At 35.5% G+C, this 13,981-nt stretch overlaps 1 protein-coding gene across 1 annotated transcript in view; it reads right to left on the bottom strand.

Annotated features, from left to right (window-relative positions):
* PREX2 (phosphatidylinositol-3,4,5-trisphosphate dependent Rac exchange factor 2) overlaps window positions 1-13,981 on the bottom strand; it is a 173,521-nt gene that overhangs the window by 59,197 nt on the left and 100,343 nt on the right. Inside the window, exons 24-28 of the mRNA XM_042868947.1 lie at window positions 11,537-11,759; window positions 11,014-11,221; window positions 5,826-6,005; window positions 2,274-2,368; window positions 116-198 (exon numbers count right to left, since the gene is read on the bottom strand). Of these exons, the coding sequence (XP_042724881.1) occupies window positions 116-198; window positions 2,274-2,368; window positions 5,826-6,005; window positions 11,014-11,221; window positions 11,537-11,759 (789 nt within the window). The remainder of the gene's footprint in view (window positions 1-115; window positions 199-2,273; window positions 2,369-5,825; window positions 6,006-11,013; window positions 11,222-11,536; window positions 11,760-13,981) is intronic.

Genomic DNA, 13,981 nt, shown 5'->3' with positions numbered 1-13,981 from the left:
AAGAAAAGAAAAGAAAAGAAAAGAAAAGAAAAGAAAAGAAAAGAAAATTGCTAAAGACATTTTAGCTCAAATATCTATGTTATTATTAAAGGGAAAAAAAAAAATAATCTCATACTTGACCAAAAAGATGTTCCAAACAGCTATGGAGCTTGTCTTGTTTATCATGAGAGATTCGAACACTTATGGGAAGCTCATCGCCTGAAAAATATTTTAAAATTAAAAATTGTTTAGAAGATTCAGCACATTTTCCAAAATATTTATAGCCTGGGTAATCTAGTAATCTTTGCACATATACTGATACTTAGGCCTTTAGGATTATACTCGCTATAGTTCTGGTAAACACAGTACATTATTCAGAATCACAGAATGGGATTATTGAATCACCAAGGTTGGAAAAGACCTCCAAGATCATCCAGTCCAGCCATCCACCCATCACTAACATTTCCCCACTGAACCATTTCCTCAGTACAACATCTAAATGTTACTTCAACACAATCCCACAGTATGCAATCCCACGTAATTTGCATTAGGCACACAGAATAATGCAGAAATAGCACTTAGAGAAGGGATCATATTTAAAATCCAAGTGGACATGGATTTAGGCAATGTGGTCTAGCTTGAACAGGGGATTAGACTGGATGATCTTAAGAGGTCCCTTCCAACCCCAGTGATCCTATGATCAGAACACAAGAATCTTCTGTGCTGGACAACACAGCCCCAGACTAAACAGCAAATTAGCAGGAATAGTGCAGACCACAAAGTCGCCAAAAATCAAGACATTTTTATAGGGACTGACTCTTCACAATCTTAATGCTTTTACTATTGGAATGGTTCTGATAGTTCGGTACTTAAACAACAATACAGTAACCAAACCCTGCATTTGATACAAAGGTTTTAGAAAACAATTTTCTGTGTACCACTAAGACAACGCAAAGGAGGATTCTCCTAGGTCACGACTGTCAGTCACTTGCACTCTCAGACAACAGGTGACGCAAGCTGAACTCTTTCAAAAACTGAAAAATTGAGCTTACAACTGGTTTTCCCCCTTGCTGTTACAATGACAGATAACAAGTAGCCACTTGATAATTTATAACCCAAATTTATTCATGGTCAATTTAGACTCATTTTTCTTATGTCAGTGAAACACTTAAATAGCAATTTTGTCTCCTTGATTTTCCTTTCAGCTCTTTTAGATGCCCTTATAGGCAGCAGTTACAACCTTTCACAAGATTTTACTAGTAACAAATGGAGCACAGTGCCAAAGAACTCCAATCTTACGTCAGCCACGCTAGCTTCGGAAGTAGAAGAAAATTAAGTCATTCAGAGAGTGGGAGTTCACTGAGTGGGAATACCTATCAACATTAACATCGTATATCTGCACTTGACACCTATACTTTCAGGTACCTAAAAGCAGTACCTCAGAGTGTTGCTTCACTAGGTAATATCTGTTTGTCAATACATTAGGTTGAAGATAAAGACCCTGTGTTTTCTTCATCCCTTTTCTCTGTATCTGCTCCCCACTCTTCAAATTTCTTGAAAGTAGCTGACCAGAATTACATTATTCATAAAGTATCTCAGATACCTTGCATAATGTCATAATACTTTCCTAAAAAAAAAAAACTCCTGATATGAACAGCACTAAAGTTTTCTTTCTTTATGACTAAGTCTCAGCATTGGCTCATATTCAACTAATATGCCCAGTTCTTTCTGTTTCTAAATCATTCCCAAATGATAAACTAACAGCTTAGAGCAAATATTTTTATTATTAGTCCCTGAGTATATGACCTTGTACTCCATGCAGTTAAATCCCATCTCATTCCTATTAGCAGCTGCATTTATTTAAATTCAATTTGTCATGGCATAAACAAATATGTGCTCCTATGTGGTCTCACAAACATACACAGCCATATCCTGCATTCTGGATGCTGACGCAGGCTGGGCAAGCATTCTGTGCTCACCTAAAATGATCCTTACTCTGTACAACATCTCAACATAACTCTGACAAGGTCAGTGCATGAAAGTGGTTAAAAGTAGTCATGCTAAGAGCTCTAACTAATTCAGTCTATCTACAGAGGTGCTGGAATGCTGTCTCTTTCACAGAAGAACTCTAAGTGCAGCTCTAGCTAGGTAGAAACAAAACAACACAATTCTATTACCAAGGAGGAAGCAATTTTTATAATGAAAACAGCAACAAAAGTCCCAGGTAAATGAAAAGATTGAACTTGGGTAAAAGGAACCAATGACAGATTCATAGCTGACTTCTCTAAACATACCTGAATCCATTTCATCACTGTGAAAGTAAGAACTGCACTGACTGCTGCAAATGCTGGTGAACGACGCAATGGAGTTCCTGTTGCTGTTGCAATCGCTTGGAAAACAAAACAAAGCAGAATTAAATAAAGCCATGTCCTTTCACACATGCATTATATCAAAATTATATATATTTTTTCCCTTTTCTGCTTTTGACTTTAGTGATGAGACGGTCCTTAAATTTTTTTTATTAACATTAAAGATCTCTGTACTCAGGCTGTCGTAATTCACAGTCATGGTAAGGCTCAGACAGCTAGATTCTCTAACTTGATACCCTTTTCATTGTTAAGTTTGCACTGCAAGCAAGTATTTGCAGACTGAAAATATATACTTTCAATGTGAAACAACTAAATTTTCTTACACGAGTGACAGTTTTTGAATCTATCGCCTCAAACAATTTTGTAACTCTACACTTAAATTCTGTATTCAGTCCATAACTAATACAGTATTACCAAGTACTCTGGTTTTATGACTTGAAAACTAGAACTCATATTGGGCTGAGAACAGATTTTATCAATTTCACTAGCAGAGAAACTCAAATTATGAACTACTTATCTCTACCAGGATTAGTTTCAAGCTGCAACAGAACTGCTTTCTTCAGAGTGTCTGGTATGATGCTGCATTTTGGTTCTAAAAGAACAGTGTTGATAACACACCACTCTTTATAGTTGCTGCTAAGCAGTGCTGTACGGAGCTGAGGCCATTTATAGGGAAGGGCCAACGAGCTGGGAGGGGACAGAATCAAGAAAGCTGACTTAAACTGCTCAAAGGGACATTATGCAGAAGGAATTTTTGAAGGAGACAGAAGTTCATCTCATCTATTCCACTCGCTAAGAAAGCTAGCTCGGCATTGCTCAGGAGTGGTGAGCAATTTCTTGCTTATCACTTTTTATATTCATTCACATATATATTATCCTTTTTTTTTTTCTTTTAGTAGATAGCTTTTTCTCAGTAGATAGTTTTGATAGATAGATAGATAGTAGATAGATAGATAGATAGATAGATAGATAGTAGATAGCTTTGTCTCAGCCCACAAGATCCACTTTGTTTATTTTCTCCTCACCCCACTACAAAGCGGGGGAGTAAGCTAAGGGCTGCGTGGTGTTGAGCCAGCTGCTGGGTTAAACCACAACACAGCCAAAATATATTTTATTAGTCCAGCTTTTCCAATTGTTCGTTCTGTGAGAGATGTAGATGTTTACACACATAACTTCAGTGCAAATTTTTATGCATAAAAAAATTGACCCTTATTATTCTAGTAAGGAGATTTGGGGATTAAAATTTGAGGTTTTTTCCTGATGTTTTCTCTGCCGTAGATACTACACTCATTCACCTAGTCCTCTCTCTCAATAAGAAATTGTTCCATACTGAAAATAGACAGAGAACATATCTACTTCTGCAGCACAGAGTAAAACTTAACCTTTTGTAAAAGGTTGAAAAACTGTGAAGAAAAAATTGAATTCTAAGTCTTCAACAGTGAATGATTTATTCACTTCAAGAAGACTGTCTAGATTCAGGAAATGATCAAGTAATTATCCAGTAGAGGGAGTCTTAAAAACCCCAGTGAATATAAGATCATGTACAAATGTACCTAAAGCACATTTAAATGTAAGGAATTGGCTCTGGTTCCATGAATTGGGTGTATCATAAATCAAGACATAAATAGGTATATTTTTTACATATTGCTACAATTATTCATTCATTCATAAGCTCCCTATTTGCTTTGTTTATTTTTGTAAAAATAGAAGCTACCCCTACTATTTTTGGCTTAGTAACTTATCTAGTCAGCTACAAGTGAGTGGGGAAAATGTTACATTGAACCATTGTAGCATAATTACAATCAAATCCATTACATAGATGAAAAGACATCAGTAACATGTTCCTACAGTGGATGAACAGTCCAAGGATTATTAAGAATTTCTGGCTGGATATTAAGAAATGTTTTCTAACTAATTCTGTTCACATACAAAATTCCCCAGAGGGAAGATGAAGGTTATTTAAAACAGGATTGTGCTAAGTATGAGAAAATGAAACACGGGAAAATAAAAAACAGATTAGACATTACAACTATATGCCATATCATTCTGCTTTTGTGTGTGTGTGTGTGTGCGTGTGTGTTGTAAGGTTTACAGTGAGGCCCTAGAACATAAAATTAGGGTACTCTAACAGTTGAAATTAGCATACTAATTATAATATTGTCACAATGGGATCTGAAAATTTCAAGTTTTGTCTAATGTAATTATTTAAAGAAACTAAAAAAAAGGCAAAAAAAAAGTGATTCTACCTTCTAGTCATAATAATGAACCATGACAATGAACATACATAGCCATTGACATAAACATGAGGCATTAGTTTTAGATCAATCTATGTGTGTTCATTATCATGGTTCACTGCTCCGGAAGTAATGCCTCCTGTTTATTTCCATGGAAACTACAACTGATACGAAGAATACAATAACACTAGTTGATAAAGTAAATTCTCAGCTACAAAACACTATTATTCAACATAGTCACCACCATTAGCCATGCATAATCACCAGAAATGAAGAAAAGCCTGCATACTGCACTCTCAAAAATCTGCACCAGCAGAGGTGACCCAATGTTGCTGTTACCACTGCTGAAGTGCACCACCCGCTACCTCACTGAGTTCACATTCACACTGATTGAATGTGACTGAGAATGGTCACCGTTTTTTCCCATAAGGAGGAATTCAGTGACAGACTTTTGCTCCATACGCACTTCCATGTCAGGCGCCATTCTGTCAGACTTGCTCCCTGCAGCCATCTGTCACACGGCAACAAAATGCAATGGAATATTGGTGAAAGGGTTCAACCTTTAGTCTGCCATACCACTAACATCCACCTTGTCGTGGGTAAACATAATAAATTAGAAAGCATTACTTTTGGGGAAGCCATTGTATAATAGAGCCCTATTTTACTTGCAGTTAAAATTTAATTTAGATTTTACATCGAGTGTAATTAACCAGTTCTCTCTAAGCATCAGGAGGTTGTCTTTATAAAGACATGTGCTTGATATAATTACTTCTTCCTTTTCAAATTTATTTGCATTTTAATTCACAGTAAGGGTGATGCACTATGAGTTCTAGATGTGGAATGCTGCTACAGTATTGACCAGAAGAAGAAAAAGAGTATGTGTTGAGAATCAGACTTTTTTTTTTTCCTTGAAATCAGCAAGAATGGTGGCCCTGGCCTCTTGCTTTCCATGGCAGACATTCAGATTTTGTTGGGGAGCATCATAACAAAAACTTTCTATTTCTTACAAGTAATCTAAAGAAAACAGCTCTGGCTGTAATATCCTATTAAGTTTAAGGACACTTAAGATATAATAGCTAATCTATAAGCAAACAAGTTTATTTTACATGTCTTATAACATATCTTGACACCAGTCATTCTAGAAATGTCAGAACCTCTTGTTTTTATATTCTTCTTGATTTTATACAAACACACAGGCTTGATTTGTTAGACAGACAAATAAAAATATTATTAGTAAAAGTACCTGTAAGAATCTCTATTGCTGATAGTATCATGACCAGAATCTTCTTGTTCATCACCTGTCACACTGAAGCAGACTTTCTTTCCATTCCTTTCCCCCTTTTCATTGTCACTGTCTGCTGGTACTAAAGGCTCAGGTGTTTTACGTTCTGATTTTGGAGAGTACGTTATTGAAGAAAGAAGGCTGAGAGACAAAGAAAAAAAAACCCACAAGATTTTTAATGTTTTTCAAAAGTGAACCACCAACAAACTATTTCTCATCAACATCTTCCAAATATTATCCTATCACATGAGATTAATTCAGTCCATATCTTTTTGAAACACTATTTGAAACAAGGGACAAAGGTGGTATATTCTCCTATTAAAAAGTGTTACAGTTGACTTGATCGTGCTTTAATCAATGAAACTAACCGACTATTCGATCTTCTATGAAAGCAAGGTTCCATTTGAGGATGAAATACAGTCTATTCTTGGAGACATTTTATATTAATGGAACTACTTTTAGGAATGAATCAGGTGCTTCTCAGCACAAAGCAAGACAACAAATAAAGAAACTATTTCTCTGTGAAAAATATATATTTTCTTAATTATTACTATAGTAGATACAGCAGCTTGCATCACAAACTCTTTTAAAACATTTTAAGAATTGTTATTAATACGCCTGTGTTCCTCACATTCCAAGTGTCTAAGTCACTATCACTAGTAAAACTGATGATTAATCTACAAGCTTCTGTGAAGAGCACAAAATGACATCCAGTCAAGAGCAAAGAACAGTACAAACTGCTGTATTTGGAAAATGCAGATATTGGAAGCAGAAAGACTCATGTTCCTGAGTGATTAATTCATATTGAGAATGAGATGTTCTCATTTACTTTCAAAATCAGAACAGATAACACAGAGTATTCTGTTTTAACAGAACACTCCACTGCAATGATCTTTTCAAACTAGTGTTTGGATTTGGAAGGCAGCATTTTTCTTGCAAAAACTTCTTTCTAAATTTTTTCACTAAATCAGATGACATTGAGTTCTTAAGAAATTAAGGAAACATACACTTCAGAAATGAGATAGGGTAAACTATCCCCATAATGCTGTTTGTTTACTGTAAAGCAATGAACACAGCTCAAACAATGGCTCTGGCTCATTGAAATTAGGACCTGATTGATGTTAACATAGAGCTTGACATTAACTTGAAGAAAACAAGGATGGTAAACAAAGCTTTTTAGCAATTTCTTTCACCATTTCTGCATAGCTTTTTCCTACTAAAAACTAATGAGACAGACTGACAAATATATGTGTCAGGTACGTGTATCCTGCATGAAGGGAAACATACTGATCCTGACTGTAACTGAAATGTAGATAAATTAAGTATAAAATAAAAATAATTCTACTGGGCATTAAACTCATCCATCCACTAGAAAGACATATTTGGGCTACATGATGCCTTAATGCTTCAATGTGAAATCACCACTCAGTTCTCCCCTATCACTTTAAACAACCTCTTAGCAGGATTTCACAAAGATGGGAAGGAAGATGGAGTGTGTACTTTACAACAGTGTTCAGTTTGATCTATTTTCTCATTATGTGTTACGAAAACATAAATCTTAAGAAATCAGTTCTTCATCTCTGTAAGTCCAATTAGTAAGAATTGGTCTGAATACCAAAATACAAAAAAGGAACTAGACAAACACGTGGCAGGTGATTCTAACTTTTCCAGAAAGGTCAATTTCAAGAAGACCCAATAGCACTGTCTACTGGAAGATGAGGTAAAGAATAACTAATACATACTTCTCTTATTTTCTCGTGTTCCCATTTTGACCTCCTTTTAGGATAAAAAAAGAAAAGACCACTGGACAGATACATTCTAGTAACTTCTTGTGGATTTTGTAGTTGCAAGAAAGTAATTGAGAGTAAGAAACAAACAAGCATAATGAATTGCTATTTCAGCTCCTGAAAATATCTTCCCCTAAGTAATTATTTGTCAAGAAACAGACAGTCTATTATATCCTGTTCTTTTATGCGGCTGTTTAGTCACTGCTGCCAAGATCTTGGAAAAAGACTGATGAAGGTAGCTGGAGCTTTTCCTAAGGGAGCTTTTCACTTTCTCCCAGCATGCAGGCTCTTTTTCTAAGGAAATTTTTTTGCTGAACTACTGTGAACGAAAGCTGGAACTCTGCATAACAGAGCTCTGGAGTTGGAGTTCCTGAGGTCACTGAAGTGCTTTCAGAAACCCAATTCAGGGAGTCTAAAACACACAAAACCAGACCTGGTCTCAGAAAAACACATCAGCCATCTTTAAAGAGACTTATTTTCTTGTGTTTCTTCTTTTTAAATATAGTATATACACACTGTATTTCCTTTGGAGATGGTCTACCACAAACAAAATTGTCTTAGACATCCATCTGTCAGAGGAAAAATATGTGTATGAGTAGTAACTAATAGCCAGAAAGTCCCTGTAACTACAGAAAAGGAAAAAAATAAAATTCCAATAAACACAGAAATTTAAAACTCGACCAAAAAAACCCTCATGGATGGAATTAATCTGATATGGGAACCAAGTAAACACAGTTCTATAGGTATGTCAGAAACGAAAGATGTTATGGTCAGTCTGAGCATTAAGAATGGATAGCCAGCCCCTTTTCCCTAGCACCCAAGAAAGAAGAAAGAAAAAAAGACCAAAAAAACACACCAATGCAACTTGTAAGTTGCTCTGACTTTTCCTCATGCAAAAAACTGGAAAGTATTCAAGCTTCCAATAAGTATCTTTCAAAAAACACCTGGGATCATGGGAGAATGCTGACTGCATGTGAAACAAGAATATAAAGTCACCCTGTAAGAAGCTCTTACAGAACTGGAGGCACTTATTTTCTCGTGTTAATGCTGGGCAACTGGCAACAGTACTAAAGAAATACTGTGATACTGCTAAACTATTTGAACAAGGAGTCAATGGAGCTTTGAGAGGCTGTGAGAAGGGAATAAATGCCTTTTTGTTTGTACCTTTCTTTTCCCATTCATACTACCTATTTAGGAGCCACAATGGAAATTATTATAGAGATAATGCTAGGAATACACCATCTTCTCTTACTTATCCCCTACCCATAATTCACAACCTCTTTGAGGTGAAACACTCATCTTTTTCAGTTCTCTTTCATTCACTAACAGATAGAAGGGGTTGGGCAGATTCACCGCCCGTGGATTTTGAGGGTAGGGACAAAGATCTTAGCACAAAGCAGAGACATCTGTAACATGACAAGCAACAGTTTCTCAAATGCTACTATTACGAAGGGTACCGACAGTCATTTAGTAGCCCAATCTGTACCACTTAGATTTAAAATCATGCTACTGTGGTTCTATTTTCTTTTCTGATAGAATCATGGTAATGAGGGTTAGGATCTTCTTATATAGAAAAAGGTAATTCAGTAAAGACATGAATCTTATTGTTGCTGAAGTCAAAATGAAAAAGCATGCTGTACAGCCACTGTAAAGTTCAAGGATCAACATGTTTAAGTAGACACTCTTAGTTGTTGGACTATGAATATTTCCAATTACAACATAGCTGATTATTCTATCTTGTTATTCTCTTTCTTAGTAATCCTAACACTTCTCTCATGAGGTAGCTGTAACTGTGTTCTGATACAATACGCTATGTACTCCTCAACTGTTCTTGCTCAGCTGTCTTCCCTTTTTCCTATTCAGCAGTTTTAAGTAGGTCTCTTGCATATTTCATTTCCTGCATGGAACTCCTTTGCTCTATAATAATTAATATACACTGACAGTCCACTCAAAGTCTGTTAGGAATAAAGAAGGAAAAAGCTGAGTTTTACAAATAGTAAAAGGTAATATTTGCTAAGTAACTTTGTGCACCTTATGCAAGGTTTATTACAATGTCAGTGTATAGGAACTTCATGAAAGAGGAAAGACTGAACCCTTGCTCTTACTTCCACAACTGGACTCAAAATCAATATAGGCAGACATATGATATACACATACAAACAATGTGTGTCTGTAAATACACCTGTGTCTGTAAATATGCGCTTGGATGAGCAAAAGGCTGAGAAGTTGCTGCGCTCTTACGTCACAGAATCATAGAGCCATCAAGAGGGTGGAAAGCAAAGTGTGATAGTCTAGTAAATGGAGCTTCCTGAAATATTTATTGACTGAACTTCCACATATGATCTCCTGACTTCCTTGATCATCAGTTACAATACAAGCACCACAGATTTTTTAGCACATCCGAGCACTGAAATCACATTAACTACCTTCAAAATGATAATTAGTAGAACTACGTAAAGACAAAAAAAAAACAATTCTTTCTTTAAAAAATGATAAATCAGTCTATACTTAGTTTCATTCCTATGCATTGCGATACGTTACAATTACTTTTTTGCTTTGTAACTATTACTTTACCATCTCAATTGTACAAAAAGATTCCTACTCAGAAACAACTATGAGAGGATAAACCCTCTTATGGTCTACAAAATAACAGGTTAGACCATCTTTCTCAACTGAAGGACATGACAAAAGATCTTTTAGATTAAAAAAAATATATAATTTGTATTTTCAAAAGGAATAATTTATATCACATATGCAATCTTTCAAAACAGAAACATCCATCATTCTTCATCCTCAATCCAAGCAGTCACCTCACTTATCTCACGACTGGAAAAGTACATTTTAAATCTCTGTCCTCAGCTAGGACAAACTGATGTGACTCTGAACCTCCCACATTCAAATCAAGTGTCCTAATCGCTCAAGTGCAGCTCTAGACCTAGAGTCCTTCATTAAGGCTGATTTGTTTTTTAAAAATGTCTAATAAGCTAATAATCTTCCTATCAGTAAAAAATACCTTGCCAACAAATTCATCTTCAGGACTATTTGGCAATCACTGATGAGTTATAAATAAGACAGTTTTGTAGCTCTGCCTCTTGCTTCCATTCCTAGTGAAAGCCTTGATGACAATACGCATTTCATATTTCTCTCACCTCAAAATTATTATTCCATTCCTCACAAAAGCTACAAACAAATGGGTAAAAAAATAGGTACATGGGAAAAAAAGGAAAATTCTGCAATTCTTACAATTCTTCTGCAGTCAATACTGATCTACTGATTCCATTACACATAGAAGGGATGCCTATATTCATTAATACCATCAATGGAAAAATTAAAAGAAAGCCTAGATAGTAACATTCACTTACTCATCTATCTGACAGACACAGGTTTCCATCTCTTTCAGTGCAGTTTGTAATTTGAACAGCAATTTCTGGTAGACATCTTGTGTTTCTAAATCTTCTTCTTTTAAGAGATACCTCAGACCATGACCTTCTTGCTGGCTGAGAGACTGTCCTGAAGGGGCAGCCATAGTAGTAATGCTATGTTGAACATAAATCATAGGATTCAGTTTACCTAGGAAAAATACAAAGCAGTTAGATTTATATGTGCTAATATAAATTTTTAAGTAAGTAAAATAAGTAATAAATCTGAAATATTTACCCACTTGAAGTTTCATGTAATTATTTGATTTTGCATGTTATTTTCCACATGCAAGTCTAACTACTTAAGTAAAAAGTTGGCAATGAAATTACAATTAGCTTTTATTATGTTTTAAAGCAAACAAATATTGAAAAAGGAGGATCTCATAAATGTTTGTCTTAATGTTAATATTTTATGATTCTGTAACAAAACTACTGGACATAGTTCCTTCACATTCTACTGGCCTACCTTGGTCATTGTTTTTATTTCCTTTTTCATGTGAAGAATGTTTTCTGCTGTCTAACTGTACACCAAAAGCACTTCCAACAGAAGTTGAGGTTTTAGGGTAAGAAACTTCCATTACATTGATATGGCAATTGGTTGGACAGAAATCACTGCTGTGAAGTGGTGAAATCTTTGATTTAGCTTGCTTGAAGGTAGGCCAAGCTCTGTTTTTTAATACTCTTGAAAACTAGAAGTGGGGAAGAAAACAAAATTTTGATTAGTAGCTTTTGGTATGTCAGCACTCATCTGACAAACCTTAACTACATGACTAGAAAACAAAAGTTATAATACTGGCTATACTTCAATTCTTAAATCCCATTTTTCTCAAAAAAAATAAAGATAATTTTATTGGCTTTTTTTGTTTTAATATATTTTATTTTTTCAAGTAAATGACACATTTTATGAATGTAAAATTTATTTTCCTTGGAATACATAAAATACTAACGTGTTCCAGAAGAGGAAGCCTGGAAGTACTTCACAATTCAGTGCTGTATTTCACATGACATATATGAACACTTTCTGATACAGACAAAATAAAAAAAAAAATAATAATAAAAAAAAATTTAGCTTGGTAAAGAATATAGAAAAGAAAATTTGCAACTGTATGCTATGAATTCCATACAGAGAAATGGCTCTCCCTAATGGTAACCACAGCTGCACTAGTAGTACTGACAGCAGGCTGCTAAATGTGACTGTTCCCTTCTGCTCACAACTGGTGAGGCTGCTGTGCCCAGTTCCTGTATCCAGTATGAGACCTGAACATACTGGAAAGAGTCTAGCAAAGGGCCACAAAGATGATGAAGGTAGAACCTGTGAGGACAGGCTGAGTCAGTTAAGACTGCCTACAGAAGGATGAGGGAATCTTATCAACATACGCAAATACTCAAGGGGAAGATGCAAGGACTGCGGATACAGGCTCTTTTCGATTGTATCCAGTGAAGAACAAGGTGCAAAGAAAGAAAATACTGCAAAGACCTTTGATACTAACTCAGTTATGGAACATAACTCACACGAAAGAATATTCTGAAGTTAACTTGTACAGCTTATTTCATACAATATGTCAGTACCAATTCAATCAACTAGGCTTTGACTAACATTTTAGCTGCACCAAGATATATGCCCTCTGAGAAGTAACAGCTTTTTGTGCTGGTATTTAAATTTCTGTTTATTTTGGTGTCACATTACTTCAGCTTGGTAAACTCCTGATTGATAAATTATATTTAAATCTTCATATTAGAACATGATCTAGAAGGTTAGAAGAAATCCAATTATGGAATTGTTCAAAGGCTGAAGAATGTACAAATAGTTAAGAAGGGCACTAAGGACATTCAATGATGAAAATGTTTCTGCAAGCAGTACATATTTCTCATCTCAATCTCCCACACATCATTCTCCAGAGAGACCAAATGCCTGGCTAAGATTTAATCAGGTCATAAGTCAGGCCCAAAATTATTTTCATGTATGTGTTGAGAAACATCTGGGACTCAGGGTACTAGATTCCAAGTTTATAATGAGCAAAATGTTCTGATAAAAATAATAATAGTAGGAACTGCAGAAATCTATGGGGTTTCTATTTATAGAATTCGAACTTTCACAGTGAAACCAGGAGCCAAGCCAAGCTCAGGCATTCTGAAAGTCTTCTGTAACTATGGTTACCTTTACCTTGCCAAGAAAATGACCTATCTGTTCCTGCAATTCACTGCATTATTAATTGTTATTAAAAGCTCTAACCATGAAACTATTGATTTTTGAATGTATGAGCTTAAAAGTGCAGTTAGTATCAAATATATTTTTCTAGACAGCACAAGCATGATGAAAACCTCCCCACGGCTTATTCATAACCAGCATAATACAATAAAATTTCACTTATTGTCTTGGCCTCCTGTAAAGAAAGTGTACATCATTGTCAACTTTTTTTTTGCCAGAGGAAAGGTATAAAATACCTCATGCTACTCAAGCTCTAAAATTTGCTTTCAAAACAATATGTTGATTTTAAACTGCTTTTAGAAACGTGGGAATCTGTAGTTCAGGCAAACAGCTGAGAGCCTGGATGTTAAATAATGCAGTATCAGTACCACTTTAATCTCTCCTCCAGGGATTCAGCTCCTGAGTTCACTCCATTTTTTGGTGGAGACTACCCTATCTGAGTCTTTGGAAACCTTTCCCTTTCCCTTTCCCTTTCCCTTTCCCTTCCTCTCCTCTCCTCTCCTCTCCTCTTTTTATCCCATACAGAACTATCCTCACAGATTTCCCACCTCTCCCTCAGAAAACATGCAACTTATAAAATAGTACAAAGCTTCTGCACTAAACCTCTCTCTTTCAGCATATAAAGTATCAAGACAGACATATTTTTAGGTGTCACCACTCAGATTTCTTAAAACTAGTCCCTAATCACTACTAATCCGGATG

The sequence above is a fragment of the Lagopus leucura genome, unplaced genomic scaffold, assembly GCF_019238085.1.
Source record: "Lagopus leucura isolate 7727_CA_CO unplaced genomic scaffold, USGS_WTPT01 Super-Scaffold_100002, whole genome shotgun sequence".
NCBI classification, from domain to species: Eukaryota; Metazoa; Chordata; class Aves; order Galliformes; family Phasianidae; genus Lagopus; species Lagopus leucura.
The sequence above is the reverse complement of the archived record's forward strand: the minus strand, read 5'-3'. Positions and strand labels throughout refer to the sequence as shown.